The sequence below is a fragment of the Manduca sexta genome, chromosome 27 (assembly GCF_014839805.1).
Source record: "Manduca sexta isolate Smith_Timp_Sample1 chromosome 27, JHU_Msex_v1.0, whole genome shotgun sequence".
NCBI classification, from domain to species: Eukaryota; Metazoa; Arthropoda; class Insecta; order Lepidoptera; family Sphingidae; genus Manduca; species Manduca sexta.
The window spans coordinates 14,065,021-14,080,829 of record NC_051141.1 but is presented as its reverse complement, the minus strand read 5'-3'; the positions used below and the strand labels follow the sequence as shown (position 1 = coordinate 14,080,829).

Sequence of the window (15,809 nt, the reverse complement as noted above, 5' to 3'; positions counted from 1 at the left end):
AAGGCGCAATCTTCCCTTGCCATTTCTAGATATTTTGAATTTATAACATTAAACATTGCACACATTAACTTCAAGATATAAATAATGGGTTCAACCGAGTTTTTAAGGGTTCTGTTAATCGAATCATTGTTTTCAGCTTAAATATTCAGAAATGCTTTAAGAAAGGATTAAAAAAATTCAAAATATCGATTATGGCATAACATTAAAATGTAATTGTGTATTCCAATAGTTCGAGATCTCGCTTTAACCTCGATTATCCACCGATGAAGTTAGCTAAAACTCTGTAAAATATTTTTTCTCAGTATTTACGTAGCACATAAAAACTACTTTTAGACGTCACTTTTCTTTATTTTAAGTATTTATATTGCCGTCCATTAAGATTACTAACATTATATTATGTTTCTTTGAATTCTCAATAAAATATTAAAGTAAAGTTGGTTTCTTATTTGATTTGTTCATCAGGGTAGGGTAAAAAACATTATTTGTATTTTTTTTAATTGCGATAATATGTTGTCATCTGAGACCAGCATGGCGTGTGTAAAATACTATTGCACTTGGTTAAATATATCTGCCTCGGGATGAGGTTTAAATTTCGATTTTTTTCCTATAAATTTGCTGTTTTAATAGGCAACGCTCATACTCCTATCAGTGTTTTTATATTAAAATCATGTCTACTGTTCAAAAAGATGTAAACATTTCATTTATTATAACTGCGAAGCAGTGGCGAAGGGGGACATTTTTTTAAAGGTAACCTGACGAAAAAAAGTTTTAGTTCATATAATATCATAATTGTATATTATAGAAAAAAGTATACAATTCTCATATTTTTTCTGAAATAGTTCTTATAACTATAAAATAAGTTTTTAATACTATTACAAATCAACATGATATTTTGTTTTCCTCCATACTAAAGTGACCTCCCCTACTGTTCGTTGTTAATAGATATCACTGACGTAAAAAATTCTCATGAAGAATTCTTAGTTTCCTTATTGATGTTTTCTTTCACCGGTAAGGTAGCACCCGTAATATAGCAAATATACATCCGTAATTTATAAGAATTAAAGAAAACTATTAACAGCTTTCAAATTATAAAGATACGAATAACTTGGCATTACTGGTACTATAGTTATTTTTCTGGAACCTGTTATATTTTGGGATAACGTGTAATGATTAAGGTGTTTAAGGACTACAAGAAAGATTTACAAATAGATGATGTATAATTATAATAATCCATTTATGTTTAACATAGGAGTATGCATGTAGTTCTAATATGAATTATTATTATGTATTCATACTCATTAGTATCAACGAGGTTAAATGTGTTATTAAATTAAAACCATGTTTTTTTCGGCGTTGCCATAATGTCATTATGATATTTTGAAAACAAAAAGCATGACAAACAAATTGTAACAAACATTTTTATTTAAAAAAATTGTATAAAAATTATTTAGGTCAAAAATATTACTCTCATATTTGGTTGTCTAAATTTTGTGTGATAATGGGTGAAGAGGAAAAAGCAAGCGGGGATGCATCACCAACGAAGGTTGAAGAGAGGAAGGAACCTGAGAAACCGAAGGTACCAGACGTGGAACTCGTTGTAGACGGATTTGGTTTTATGCCAAAATCGATGAGAGGTCCAAAAGGTACCGGATCTGACAAAGAGAAAAAGGATTCTTTGACGCCTGAAGTAGAAGAACCCAAGAGTCCCTGCGCGTCCAGTACAAATATAGATATTGTTAGAAGATACACATGGAGAACGAAAAACAGGATGACAGTTCAGGTAACGCCACTGAGAATTCATGTTCTTGCCTGAGTTTAAATTGTCAAGCCAAAGAAAGTTAAAAAGGGCTAAAATTATTTTATCCCTTTTAACATTTAAAAGGTTTTAATGTTTTGCTTCAAGTATTTTCCATTTTTATGTAATACATTCATACAAAAGATTTTCGAATATGATAAAAAAAAATGTTTAACATTGTACTTTCATCCATAGGTCATTACATACGGTGCTACTATTACATCTATACAAGTACCGGACAAAAAGGGAATACCTGATGACGTAGTAGCTGGCTTCGATACTCTAGAAGGTACAACATTCTGTTCTCTATGAGGGTGCAAAACGTGTTTAGATTTGTCTCGAAACGTTAATATTCAAAATAATAAGGAAATAGGTGATATTGGATTCTTATAACATGTAATTTAATATATATTTGATCAGAAGGTAATTAGACGACGAGAACAAATATATAATTTGACTATTGTCATACTCACTGATGATTATAAAGTATAGTATTTGATCTTGAAAATTACCTACATAGCAAATAAAATTTTTTTCGGCAGAATATTTCCAACGTAGGAATCCTTACTTCGGCGCTACTATTGGTCGTTACGCGAACTATATTCGCGATGCTACTATGAATGTCAGACCTTCGGGTAGGATGTATATGCTGACTACCAATAGGAGACCTCACCACTATCACGGAGGACACGTTGGATTTGATAAGGTTAGCATATGCATTTGGTTATGGACTCTGTTTTCCGCACTAGCCCGTGGAAGATCTGGTAATTGTGCGTAAAGCATATAAGTATAGTAAATTTCAGCAGCTGACATATTGCGGCCGATGATGATGATGATGATGTTGAAGATGGTCTTCCCAAGTCGGTAGCTTAAAACTTTTGAAGACACAGTTCAAATTTTGAGATCAGAGTAATGACAAAAATATTAATTTCAGAAGAACTTCTAGGTTTCATTAATGTTTATTGATTTAATTTGTATTGAAACATTATTTGTCGCAGGTAAATTGGCACTCGTACGTGGACGGCAATAAGGTTATAATGAGCCACGTGTCTGAACGCTATAACGAGGGGTATCCGGGTACTGTTATGACCCAAATCTCTTTCGAGGTCACATGCGACAACAGCTTGAAGATCGAAATGCGATGCACCACCAGCGAGCCCACTGTCGTCAACCTTAGCAGCTCCCCTTATTTCAATTTGGCTGGGCACGTAAGTTGAAAGTGTTATTTTTTTATTTGGAGAGGAATTGAAGTAGGTTTGCTAAAGAAAAGGCAAATTTATTAGACTAATGTGGAATCAAGGTCTTATCAATGTCAAAAATGTTTTAATGTATATCATAAAAGTAAAAAGGCCATAGGTAATATCGTGTATTGGTTGAAGTCTTAAGTTTATATTCTACGTTGCTATTTATTTATTAATAATAATTATATCAGCCCTGTATTATATACTGTCCCACTGTTGGTCACGGGCCTCCTCTGATGCTGAGAGGGATTAGGCCTTAGTCCACCACGCTGGCCTAGTGCGGATTGGTAGACTTCACACACCTTCGAAATTCCTATAGAGAACTTCTCAGATGTGTAGGTTTCCTCACAATGTCACAATGAACGATAAATTCACAAAGAATACACATGATTTTTTAGAAAAGTCAGAGGTGTGTGCCCTTGGGATTTGAACCTGCGGACATTCGCCTCGGCAGTCCGTTTTACAACCAACTAGGTTATCGCCGCTTCTACCGATTAGGCTATTGCCGCAGCCCCTTCTCATTATTTATTTATTGGTTAGAACATAATTTCCTATGTCATTCGTTATTGTTAAAGTAGTCTTTTTAATTATTTCTAGCATGCTGGCAGTGATAACATGTATGATCACATAATTACAATCAACGCTGACAAATACACGGCTGCTGATGACGACGGCGTAGTGACAGGTAAATAGTTATTCCACCGTAATGCATTAACTTGGTTTGTATTTCTGAAATACCCTTGACCAAAGATATGAATAATTTACATACGTAAGTACTTTTTATTAGGCACCGACTCCAAAATTGGGAACTAGTATTTAGATTATGTTAAATTATTTTTTATTTTTTAGTGGTTTTTGGAGGCAGTATAATTTTATGTTAAAAAGTTTTTAATTTTTGCTTCTTTGTGTTAGTAAAAATCAGTATAAGTTGACAACATAATTTTAAGAGTTTTCTGATGCATCTCCGAAGTTAATAAGCACAGGGGAAGCACCAGCTTTTAAATAAAAATACAATCATCGAAATCGGTTCACCCAGTCAAAAGTTTTTAGGTAACAAACATAAAAAAGTACAGTTGAATTGAGAGCCTCCTCTTTGAAGTTGGTGAAAAACAAAAAGGCGATTAAAGTTCACTAGCAAGTCGTAAAGTCATCAAATGGCAGCATAAAAGAGAAAATATTGCATTATTTAAGTTTTAATGTCGATTTGTTTTCCTGTTTCAGGAGAAAAGAAGGTAGTCGGTGGTACTGCATACGATTTCCGGGTTCCTAGAGTTATAAAAACGATGCTACCGAAGATACCAATGGGTGGATACGACGTTAATTACTGCATTACGCAAGGAACTGCGCAAGATCTAACTTTTCATGCTAGGTGAGAGTGTAGTGCATAATGGCATCGTCATTACGAAAAACTTAAAAATAATAACTAGAATGGTAACACGAATTGAATATTGCTGAGAAATTAAGAGCGTTTTTAAGTTAGCCGCAAAATCGCAATGCTGTTGCCGCTCGGCATAATCCATAGAGAAATAATATAAGTAATTTATAAACGAAAAAAATTAAGCGATTGCTATAGCGGACGGAAAAAATTTGGAACTGCATCAAATAGTAAACTTGTTATGCTTTACTTTTCTAGGGCACTTCATCCGATCACTGGAAGAGTTCTGGAGGTGTACAGCAACCAGCCGGGTATGCAATTTTATACCGGCAACCTACTTCCCGATCCAGATAAGATTGTCGAGGTATGTTGCAAATTGTACGTACGTACGTTATGTGCTAAATTGCATTTCTATGCCTGCATATTTGCGTATAAAATATAAATTACAATAAAGGTATTTATAAATTCGTCTTTAGGTAGATACAGAAATTCAAATGATACAGTTAGTTTAGTGATGTGTAAGTTTAGTGGTTGTTGCGTAGGCGCCGGCAGTTGGGGAGGAAGAGGAGAGCGAATCGAGCAAGTCTGAGAGTGACGATTCGGAGAGCGAGTCGAGCGCGAACGGAGAGGAACAGGAGGGAGAGGGAAGCGAGGAGGTGATAAGTTTTTTTTTAAATTAATCATTGTTAGTTACGATTAGGAAAAGTCTATATAAGACATTTTAACAATGGGTGATACTTATGTTAATTCGGTGGAGAAAATTATTTGTGAGAAATATCAGTTTAACAAATGATGCAATTTAATGACGATATATATAAGTTTTGTGTGTTTTTTATGTATTTTAATAGTTATAATATTTATTTATTTGCAGGGTAAAAAGAGCTACGGTTACGTGCCATTAATGGGAAAGCAAGGCTCTTGTTACAAGAAGCATGGTCTTTTCTGTCTCATGCCACAAAATTATCCTGATGCTGTCAATCACGTAAGAATGAGCCTATATAGCTAATTAATCGTTGCATGAAAAATAATCTTATCTAAGCGATACTTAATTAATGAAAATATCATAACATTTAATTATATGGTATATAAAAATTCTAAGAAATAAGAAACCTAAATAAAATGTATACATACATACATAACATCACGCATTTATCCCCGAAGGGGTATGCAGAGGCGCAACTAGGGCACCCACTTTTCGCCAAGTATGTTCCGTCCCATGATGTGATAGGGGGCGAGCCTATCGCCATATCGGGCACAAATTCCAGACTCCGGGCTGATACTGAGCAGAAAAACCCAAATATCACTTTGCCCGACCCGGGATTCGAACCCAGGACCTCAGAGCGCTATTGTACCGGACATGCAATACAACTACGCCACCGAGGCAGTCAGTAATAAAATAACGCAGTAAAATCCGGTAATATCAAATAAGTATATAATGAAAATAACGTAAAATATAATTATATGATTGAGCGTCGATATAGATTATATTGTATGTTTATTTTTAAGTAAATAATAATATGTACTAGTTCTGAAAAGGCAAGCATAAAAAAATATCGTCAGTAATTTCAATTGGACTAATTAGTAGAACATTTAGAAAGATTTTATATATTAAAATAACATAAAGATTACTATTTATACGCCAGAAACAAAAGTCACCTGATGATTGAAAAATCAGTTCTAAAGGCTAGTACACATGAGTTTAAAGCGAGTTGTCGACGCGCTTCGAATGTCTCTAGAAACGGGATGTAGCATAGACGCGCAGCTCATTGGGTGCAAGAATCAAAATACGCGCTTCTTCAACTCGTTTCAAAACGTCGTGTGCATATGTGATATCTGAGTCTCGAAACTTATAATCATTTGATGTAATTTCTTTTCAGAGAAATTTTCCCAGTCCCATTTTGAATCCCGGGAACGTCTATGTTCATAGGATACAGTACAAATTCGGTATACTTTTAGGAAGATACGTTTAAAAAGGTTTTGAAGAAACCATGCTGTCATTTCAACCATTTGTATGATGTGTTATGTTATGCAAAAATAAAAGATCAAAATTCCTGATCGCTTTATTAAAATATTTATATATAATATTCATAGTTTACTAATTATCCGATTGTCCTAGTTTAAAGAATGGGCCTAATGAATTTTTTCGCCCACGTGTATCATTCTTTATTTGAAATGTTGGTTTGATTTGTTATAATTATTACAAAGTAGGTTAGCTATAATATTTTTAATTTGTGGGTATATTTATTTCTGTTTTCAGTATTATATAAACCAGTTCTACAAAGCTATATGTAATTTTAACTTTAAACCTTTGGTTCCGAGTTAGAAATCTAACTCATCGAACATAAATTTGTGTGAATTTTTAGGATTTCTAAAAACACCTCATTTTCTCTGATAGTAATTAAATTGCGTTATAGCGATAATCTGATGGGTTATGTGATGCCATGCCTAGGTGAACCTATGTGAAACATAATGCGTATGTACTAGGGGCGCCTTTGCCTAACCCGCCATTATTATAAATAGATAGGAGTTTTTGTTACTGTACTATTAATTATTTTATGTATATTACCTCGTGAGTCGTCTTACTGTTGCTCTACATTTTTTACGAATGTCTTTAACGCCATCTGGAGCAAATGCTTTGAACTCTTTGATGGCTAGCACACGAGTTCCATCTCTTGTTTATTCCAAGAATAAGTGTTTAAACTTGTGAGCTTTTTATTATAGAAAGTATTTTAACTAATGTCCTATAGGTAGCACTTTATTTATATTTTATATTATCCATATTTTTATGTCTCCACTTAAAAAAGGACGATAACTGGTATTATCGATACATAACTATCGAAATATATTATGTACCATTTATTATTTGTATAACTATATAATATTGCAATTATAATATGAAGTCTACATGTAATTTATATTTATACAGAGTCTAAGAGAATTTATATTAATATAACTTACATGAATTATAACAATTTATTAATTATTGCACGTGGTTTCGCCCGCGTTAAAGAGTTTTCGGGGATAAAAATCTCGTTATACTTTTTTTCCGGGAGAGATAGTAGCCTATGGGTACAAGGTTCTTAAACTAAGTCCACGCCAAAATTCAACAAAATCATTTGGTTTGGTTATTGAGTATATCGCGTTCATATTTTTATTTCTTTTGTAAGATATACAATTCCTCTATACATGATAGTTGCGTAAATTTAATCTTTTACACAGCGCACGCAACGATAATTCTCGAAAGGAATAATTTTCCCCATTTTTGCTACATTTGTTATTGCTGCTCGACTATTATTGATCATAGCATAATGCTATGTAGCTTATAGCCTTATTCGATAAATGGGCTATCTAACATTAAAATATTGTTTTTAATTAGAACCAGTAGTTTCTGAGATAAGCGTGTACCGCGCGCGAAACTCTTTAGCTTTATATGATAATATAGAAAGTATAGAGTAATTATAATTGACCAAGTGCTTAATTTAATTCTCGTGATGGGAAAATTAGGCAAATAAATGTTCCTGATATGATAATAGAACATTTCTGTTTCGAGTCTTAAGAATAACTTAATATGCTTTATTATCATGCATAAACAGTTTGTTATCATCACTACAATTATAGCTGATTATAAAATTATATGTAGGTTAAAGATTTAATATAATGCGTACAACGTGCTCGTCTCACATTATATTCAATCGGGTAACACGATTCTACATTATAACCTATGAGATTGGGCAATAAGTTCGTAGAGTTTTTACTGAAGACTTTTTAACGATAATTGGTATTATCGATACATAATTCGACTTTTATTTAAACAAAAAAACAATAATTATATCAATGAGTTAATACATATATATTTATACATACATATTCGCCGTTGCTGTTTACAACCTCTTCCCACCTCTCGACCAATTTGTTGATGACGTTCTGCCAAAACTCGCCTGGTATGTCAAAAAAGTTGTTGATACAGTTTTTAAGGACCTCTTTGTTATCGAAGGTAACGCCCTTCATATGGTTTGAAGAGGAGCGGAAAAGATGATAATCGGTCGGTGCAAGGTCTGGAGAATACGACGGATGCTGAAGGACCTACCATTTGAGCTGAGTGTGAGTGCGGATTTGACGATTTGTGCAATATGGAATGTGCGAAGGAGTATGGTTTGACCATGTCGATCAGGTTTTTTCAGTCGAATAGCCTCGTTCCATCGGTCAATCCCATTGAATGAAGATGATTAAGAATTGTTTTACGATAGCAGTTCATTTTTTCCGCCAATTCACGACTGGTTTGGTGACCGTTCTCCTTCAAAAGTGATTTGTGACGTTCTTCTTCGAATTCAGAAGGCCTTCCGCTGCGGGGTGTGTCATCGACGTTCCATATCTAAGTCTCAAAACTAATAAAAAAATAAATAACTTAAAAATACAAATATAGTTTTGTAAAGCAGAAAGAGTTCTATCGCAAGAATACTTGCCCTTTGCCAAATAGCAAACAAATCGTTGTAATATAAAACAAATATAAAAACGCTATGAACTTATTCTCCAACCCAATATAAATTAGCTTCTATTTTTGCGTTTCCTTTTTTATTTTTATTACGTGCATTTCCTTTTACAACATCTACAATATTTTCCTGGAGGCCATCGACGAACGGAAAATATCAATAAGGAATCCTATACGCCAGTCTCAGATCGACAGCGAAAATGGGCCAATCAGGATAAACTATGGCGTATTCAGAGATGACTTGTTTTGATTGGCTAATTAGCATTGATGTGCAGTTAGCGATCGTTTGGAATATCAGGAGAAAGGTAGGTGCAGAGTGCGTAAGGAGCGAACACAGTTTTAATAGTGGGCTGTATAACGGTAGTAGCAAGTTTCGAAGAACTCACCGAACTTTTAATGTTAAATAGAGCATCCAATAATGATCAAAGATATATCAATAACATATTGCGTATCAGTGATTTTTGCCAGTGGAAATGTCTTTGGGACTTCCACTGGAATGTACCTTGATATTTGTAAACTCTCACTTCTGATTTCAATACTTGCCGAGTACAGATCATTAGTCACGGATACAAGTGCGTAAACAGCTCATTTGGGTGTATTCTTTACTTATAATTCATAGTCGTGGTAATACATATAACTCAGTTTCGCTCTGAAGTGCGATGTCAACTGAGACGTTGTAAAATTAAAACCAGCATCCTATAATGGTTGCTATTCCAGATATCAACATCTCAAATTATATTTTAAGTCACACTGCATATAATGGATTTTGACAGTTCAGTTTTGTTGATTAAACAATGTCGACTCAACTGAGAACAAATCCTTATATGTCAACTTAAGCTTTGTTTATTAAATAGCTCAATACCTTATATGATTACTTTTGATACTTCTTAAAGATGAGATAGTACAGAATACAAAATAGTATTTATATCGATTACTTATAGGTATGTTGTATTAGAGACAGAGATTAGTAGCTTTTTTCTCGTACTTTTAATCAGGTTTCCTCACGGTGTTTTCCTTCACCGAAAGCTAATGATAATTATTCATAAAGAATACACACATAATTTTAGAATAGTTACAGTCGTGTGCCCAAGGGATTTGAACCTGCGGACTTTCGTCTCGACAGTCCGTTCCACACCCAAGTAGGCTATCGTGGCAGATATAGCCTTTCGATTAGAATGCCTATAATTGCATAAGGACGGATTCGCCCTCGTAGATGGAATAGGGCCCCGTGACCCCGATTGATACGCATGAGATATGATTTATTGGTTATTTTAAATCATTTTTGATTGTCGTCCAGTCTTCCCAATGAATCACAATTGGGTTTCAATGGCAACGATACATTTTGACTTGGTATTGCTTGGAGTTAAGGCAATGATGCAGAATTCTAGGATTGCCTTGTGATATAGATAGTTCTGTTAAGTCTATTTTATCAAATAATTCTATGGCGAAAAATTACAAAGGAATTCCTTTTAATTTTATAAACTTTTCCTAACAACGTAAACAAGCAGGCGTCTGATTAATTATAATTGCTGTGCCTCGGCGGCGTAGTTTTATCGCGTGCGCGCTACGACTCCGCTCTGAGGTCATGAGTTCGAATTCCGGGGAGGGCAAAGTAATAATATTTGGGTATGTCTACTCAATATTAGCCCGGAGTCTTAGTAAATTTGTACCTAATGTGGCAACAGGGTGCCGTCAATCTTATCATTAGATGGAACTCACACTACGAAAAGTGGTTGCCCTGGTTACACCTCTGTCTACCGACGACTGTGTGTGAGTGCGTATTCGCATCCGAGCGTTAATAGCTGTGAAATGACTGTTCTTAATTCAATAAAGCAAATTTGACATCAAGTATATAATATAAAACGACGACGTCAAGTCCTTTCGGTAATTCTAACGAGTTAATATTATATATATCCAACAGTAGATTGTGTCTACTGTTGGATATATGGTTGCTATTCCGTGCCACACACAACAATATTTGGCAGTACCTGAGCGACCACTTCTGATCATTTGAATTCTCAATGATATGATTCTGATTCTGTAGTACTAAAACATTTTCTATTTCCATTTATGCAATTGCATTTTTTATTTTACATCCTGGAGACGTGAATTTATTACTATAGAATTTGACTGTAAGGAGAAATGAAGTGCCAATAATAATTTAACAACGACGGTCTTAAATCGTAGTTCTGATCATGCAGAACTATAATAAAGAAACCTACCTTTTACTGGCTCACTTTTCAATAATACATGTGTATTGTGGCTGTTAACAGAGCAATTTATAAACTAACTAGGTGTTGCTCGCGGCTTCGCCAGCGTGAAATTCTTTCCCGCTACAAAAATCCTATGACCCATGATTGTAAGGGAATTTTTAAAATTTAAATAAATAAATCAAATATTTGGACGGAGCCAAATTATCTGGGTAAAAAGTAACCTGTATATTAATCCGAGGCGTGGTCTATCCGTCCGCCAAATACCCAAATCTTTAAAGCAGTTGCTGCGTTTATTTTTAATAACATCCAAACATTTTCCAGACTTTTTAATAATAGTAGTAAGATAAGATGTTATTTTCTAATTTCTCATTAACTACTTAATCTCCGGGCAACAGTACAACTTACACAGGTTGATTGCATCATCATCATCATGATCAGCCACGTGAAGTCCACTGCTGAGCATAGGGCTCCCCCAAACATTTCCAGACGGACCTGTCGAAAGCGGCCCGCATCCAACAAGATCCTGCGACCTTTATCAATTCGTCTGTCAGATTGATTGCATTACACACTAATGCCTATTCTACGTACGGAACACGTAGGTAAATGAATTGGAGTTTACGACCATTCATTGTCTAGATTCCCTAGATGGAGTACGAAATATAAAAGTTTAGGCAATAGCTATTTAAAAGTTTTTTTTATGGTCACGGGATTGTGACATTCTGCATTCGACAGCATGTGGAGTGGGTCCAGATAGTGTCCGACTAACGAGTAATGTTTATACATTGCTAGTCGACGCAATTATGCCGGCCTGTTTAATTTGGGTATTGAACCTATTACGATATATAGTTTTTGATTTTAGAATATTATAGAATATTAAAATTATAAGTGTCGTCTATAAATACAAATATAAATCGTCTATTGCAGAATGTAGGTATTTAATACACAGGTGGTTTTAAAATATAAAAAATTTCCCAATTCATTCTACCGGGATAGAAACCGGCGTGCGATACTACTTTAGTACACAGTGCTACTAATTTTAGATCGTTTTTTTATATGATATATAGTTCACATTATATTTTTTATAATTTTACAATATAGTCTATTCTGAGCACTATTTCCAGAACGGAAAAAACATTTAAGTTTTGTATAATTTTTTACAGGATTGCAGTAATCATTTTGCTTAAATATCTAATGGTAGGCCAGCTATAGTAAAGACACCAAACTCTTGCTGTTTTCTGCAACATGCATGAGAAATCCTATTAAGCTGACCTCAGATAAGAGTAACACAGGCATGTAGATATTGACGTATAACCTAAAGACGCGATTATCGGTATCCATTTATTATAAAACTAGAGGTTCAATTTGAGTTCGCTGCAGTGGTAAAACATCAATGGTCGGCTAAACAAACTTTGAACATGTAGTGCTAAAGCGCTTAAAATAGAGACTAAGTAAAAAGACAATCAATACCGGATTACAGTCCACTACACTTGAAAACAGTGAGTGTTCGGAATGCCAGATCTAGTACGTAGTGCATATTATCTATGCATGTAGATATATTGCTTTTTACAGGGCTAGTAATTTAAGAATAATAGTAGATGTGTTATAACTTGAGGTGAATTAGGAATTTTCAAATTATGCAAAAATAATAAAAATCAGCATTGAATTCATGAACCCGAACTACGAGCACTCTCATCTCTACTCTGTTGTCTACTTACTGCTTTACTCTCATCACGCCTCATACGCCTCGGAGCGGTGCCACGTCTAGACGCCTTGGCGCGGTGGTATAGTCGAATGACAGAAATGAATTGTACGTACTTAATCTATCCATACTTCTATAATATACAGGTGTTCCAAACTATAGTGACAAGCGGAGGTCCAGAGATAGAGCATGTACCTTACGGTATCTTTCACTGCATCAACATTTTCATAATTTTCATTAAAGTTACGAAGCTGATTTTTTTTAGCAAAAAAGTACGACCAATGAAAATTTAGTTGCCACTTAAAAATTTGGAAACATTTATTTGTCCAAATCTAAAATTCAGAAAAAATATTTATAACTCGAAAACTATGAAAAATCGCGGAACATCCATGGGGTTGATTCGGATACCCCAACGGCTGCAATATATCTGGAACTCCGCTTGACATTATTTTTTGGGACACTCTGTATAAAGTTGAAGAGTTTCATTGTTTGAACGCGCTAATCTGAGTAACTACTGGTTCAAACTGTAAAATTAGTTTAATGTTGGATAGACGAACGGGCGAAGCCGCGAGCGAACGTTAGTACATAATAATTTCATGAACACGAATGACTAGAACGATATCGCTGGCTTATTATTACAAGGTCCTATCTAAATGTTTATTTATATTACACAAATTAGATTACATGTAGATAAAAAATAGAAAAGACAATAATTTATGGCATCCCCTTTATTTATATTTTTGGGTTATTGAATATTTTTACTAAAAATACTCAAAGTCAAGTTATATATTATGTAATTAAATTTACATATCTCATCATCATCTTCTTCTTGCGTCGATGTCCTCAATGCTGAGGGTCGTGACCTCCTACACGGATCATTTTATTCCGGACTATACAGCGCCAATGGTGCCGGTTCTCTGCAACGTGGATTGCTTCGTACATGTTGCTGTCAATATTCTTAAGATCCCTTATAAGCATTTGGATCTCTCTTGTAGTAGTCCTAATTGGAGAGTCTTCAGTCAATCAGTCAATATATGACATAACTATGTGCTACTTATGGATTTTTTCCGCGTGAAGAGACGTTCCCGCTATCAAAGCCCCTAAAACACTCTTATACGCCAGCGCCATCTATTTCAAAATCATATTAAATAATCCAATTTCTTCCCATAGTAGAAAATTACCGGGATAAAAGTAGCTTATGTGTTCATCCAGGACATGGTCTACCCATGTGCTATGTTTTATCTAAATTCGTTCAATTGTTTCTGTGTGTACCTCTGGCAAACATCCAAACATTTGACTTAACTTTCGCATTTATAATATTAGTAAGAAAAGACAAGCTTAATGTAATTGCGACTGCCGTGCAAATAACACATCGGGCAAGACATTTTCTGCGTGTTGGTGTCTAATTTGCGGTAGCATTAAAAACGAGCCACGATTGCTACTATACCACGCCTAAAGCCGCTTATACCGTCTATTGACAAATCCGGCAGTGCTCTAATTCGTTTTATTTTACGATCAAAAAGACCACCATAGTAATTATATCACTTGTGTAGATTTTACCAATTCATTCCGGCGTATTAAAATTAGAACTAAGTATTCAGTGGCGAAGGGTGAAATTTTTAAAAAGCTAACCTGAGGCAAAGGAAACTTGCCTTAGGTAATATATCGCGGCTAATTTAACAGAAAACAAAACTAAGCTATCCCAAACGGGAAACCGGTCGGAATCAGGTTGTACGGACGCTTCGCCACAGGAACTATTAATAACAAGCATGCGAAAATCTATAAAATTGCAATAGATAATAACCATATTGTTTTTTAAGCCGACTAAAAGGGTAAAAACAAAACAAAGTGCCTACTATTTGTGTCCGATATCCGTTGATCGATATGCGGATATGTTAATAACCACCACCACCATCCACCATGTTGCATCTGTTTTGTAGGGCAATATTTTTATATTTAATTTATATATATATTTAATTTATAGATGGAAACAGATAAACACCGTGTTGTATGTATAACCTGTACTGGGTTAGTGTGTGTTTCTATGGGAAATAATAAAATGAAACAATGCACACATTGATATCAAATTAATATTATAATATATTTATATACTTTACATAATGAAACACATATGCTGAACCGGGTTCCGGCGAATAATATTATAAAGTCAGAGAGCGGGACGTGAGTCTACTGGAGAGCTGTCTGTTATATCACTTAGCTTATTATCATAATTACTAATTTAATATAATTAACTTTACTGGTGTTAGGTCTTTCATTTGTGAGAGTCGACGAAATACATTAAATAGAAGACGACCTTTGACAATTTTGAGATTAGAATGAAATAAAAATAATTTTAACAAAAAATTAAACCGCCTTCAAAAACCACTCAAAACCAAAAAATAACAGGTATATATTGTGTACCAATTTTGGAGTCGGTGCCTAATTAAAACTGCTTATTTTTATTTTTTTATTTTTTGTATTAGTAAAAAATAGACCGTCTTGATGGCGTAGTTGTGTTTCGTTAACGATACGACTATCGCGCTGAGGAGTTACTCCTCCGAGTACCCCTGACACGGCGAAAAGGTGTTATGATATTTGTATAAGTATATGACAAGTGCACTCAACCGAACCCAACGCAAAACCATCACTAAAAATCTCACAAGAAAGCAAAATTCGCGATTTCGTTCACTTGGACGACATAATTATTCTAGTTTTTTTAGTTTTAAAACCAAACTACTGAAGCGATGTTGAAAAAAAATTTATGGGACCAATCTGGAGAGATATTCTTTTGAATAAAAAAGAATTTTCCAAATCGGTTAATGAATGAGCGAGGTCTAAGGTAACAAACATAAAAAAAAAAAAATTCACGTCGCATTGATAACCTCCTCCTTTTTTTGAAGTCGGTTATAAAAGTTCTTAATTTATAGAAATCATTGCAAACGCCAACTTATTTATAAAGCATGTGTACCAATTTTATTATAATTCAACAATGAGCGT

At 34.4% G+C, this 15,809-nt stretch overlaps 2 protein-coding genes across 3 annotated transcripts in view; one reads left to right on the top strand and one right to left on the bottom strand.

Annotated features, from left to right (window-relative positions):
• LOC119190840 overlaps positions 1-15,809 on the bottom strand; it is a 49,050-nt gene that overhangs the window by 32,193 nt on the left and 1,048 nt on the right. The gene's annotated exons all lie outside the window — the stretch shown is intronic.
• Positions 918-6,487, top strand: LOC115455771 (galactose mutarotase). 2 transcript variants are annotated; one of them, XM_030184465.2, is made up of 10 exons: positions 918-1,780; positions 1,991-2,084; positions 2,338-2,501; positions 2,794-3,003; positions 3,634-3,721; positions 4,258-4,405; positions 4,670-4,775; positions 4,954-5,067; positions 5,283-5,393; positions 6,289-6,487. In XM_030184465.2, exons 1-10 carry the CDS (start codon positions 1,499-1,501, stop codon positions 6,379-6,381), a joined length of 1,410 nt encoding a protein of 469 aa, XP_030040325.1. In that variant the 5' UTR covers positions 918-1,498; the 3' UTR covers positions 6,382-6,487. The 2 variants fall into 2 exon arrangements, with proteins under 2 accessions (XP_030040325.1, XP_030040326.1); XM_030184466.2 differs by lacking the exon at positions 4,954-5,067 and having other exon boundaries at positions 921-1,780.

Excerpts from the sequence above, each read along its gene's own strand:
- LOC115455771 (XM_030184465.2), top strand. The coding sequence starts at position 1,499 with ATGGGTGAAGAGGAAAAAGCAAGCGGGGATGCATCACCAACGAAGGTT. Across the intron at positions 3,004-3,633 it reads ATTTCAATTTGGCTGGGCAC|CATGCTGGCAGTGATAACAT; the intron begins GTAAGTTGAAAG and ends AATTATTTCTAG. Across the intron at positions 3,722-4,257 it reads TGACGACGGCGTAGTGACAG|GAGAAAAGAAGGTAGTCGGT; the intron begins GTAAATAGTTAT and ends TTCCTGTTTCAG.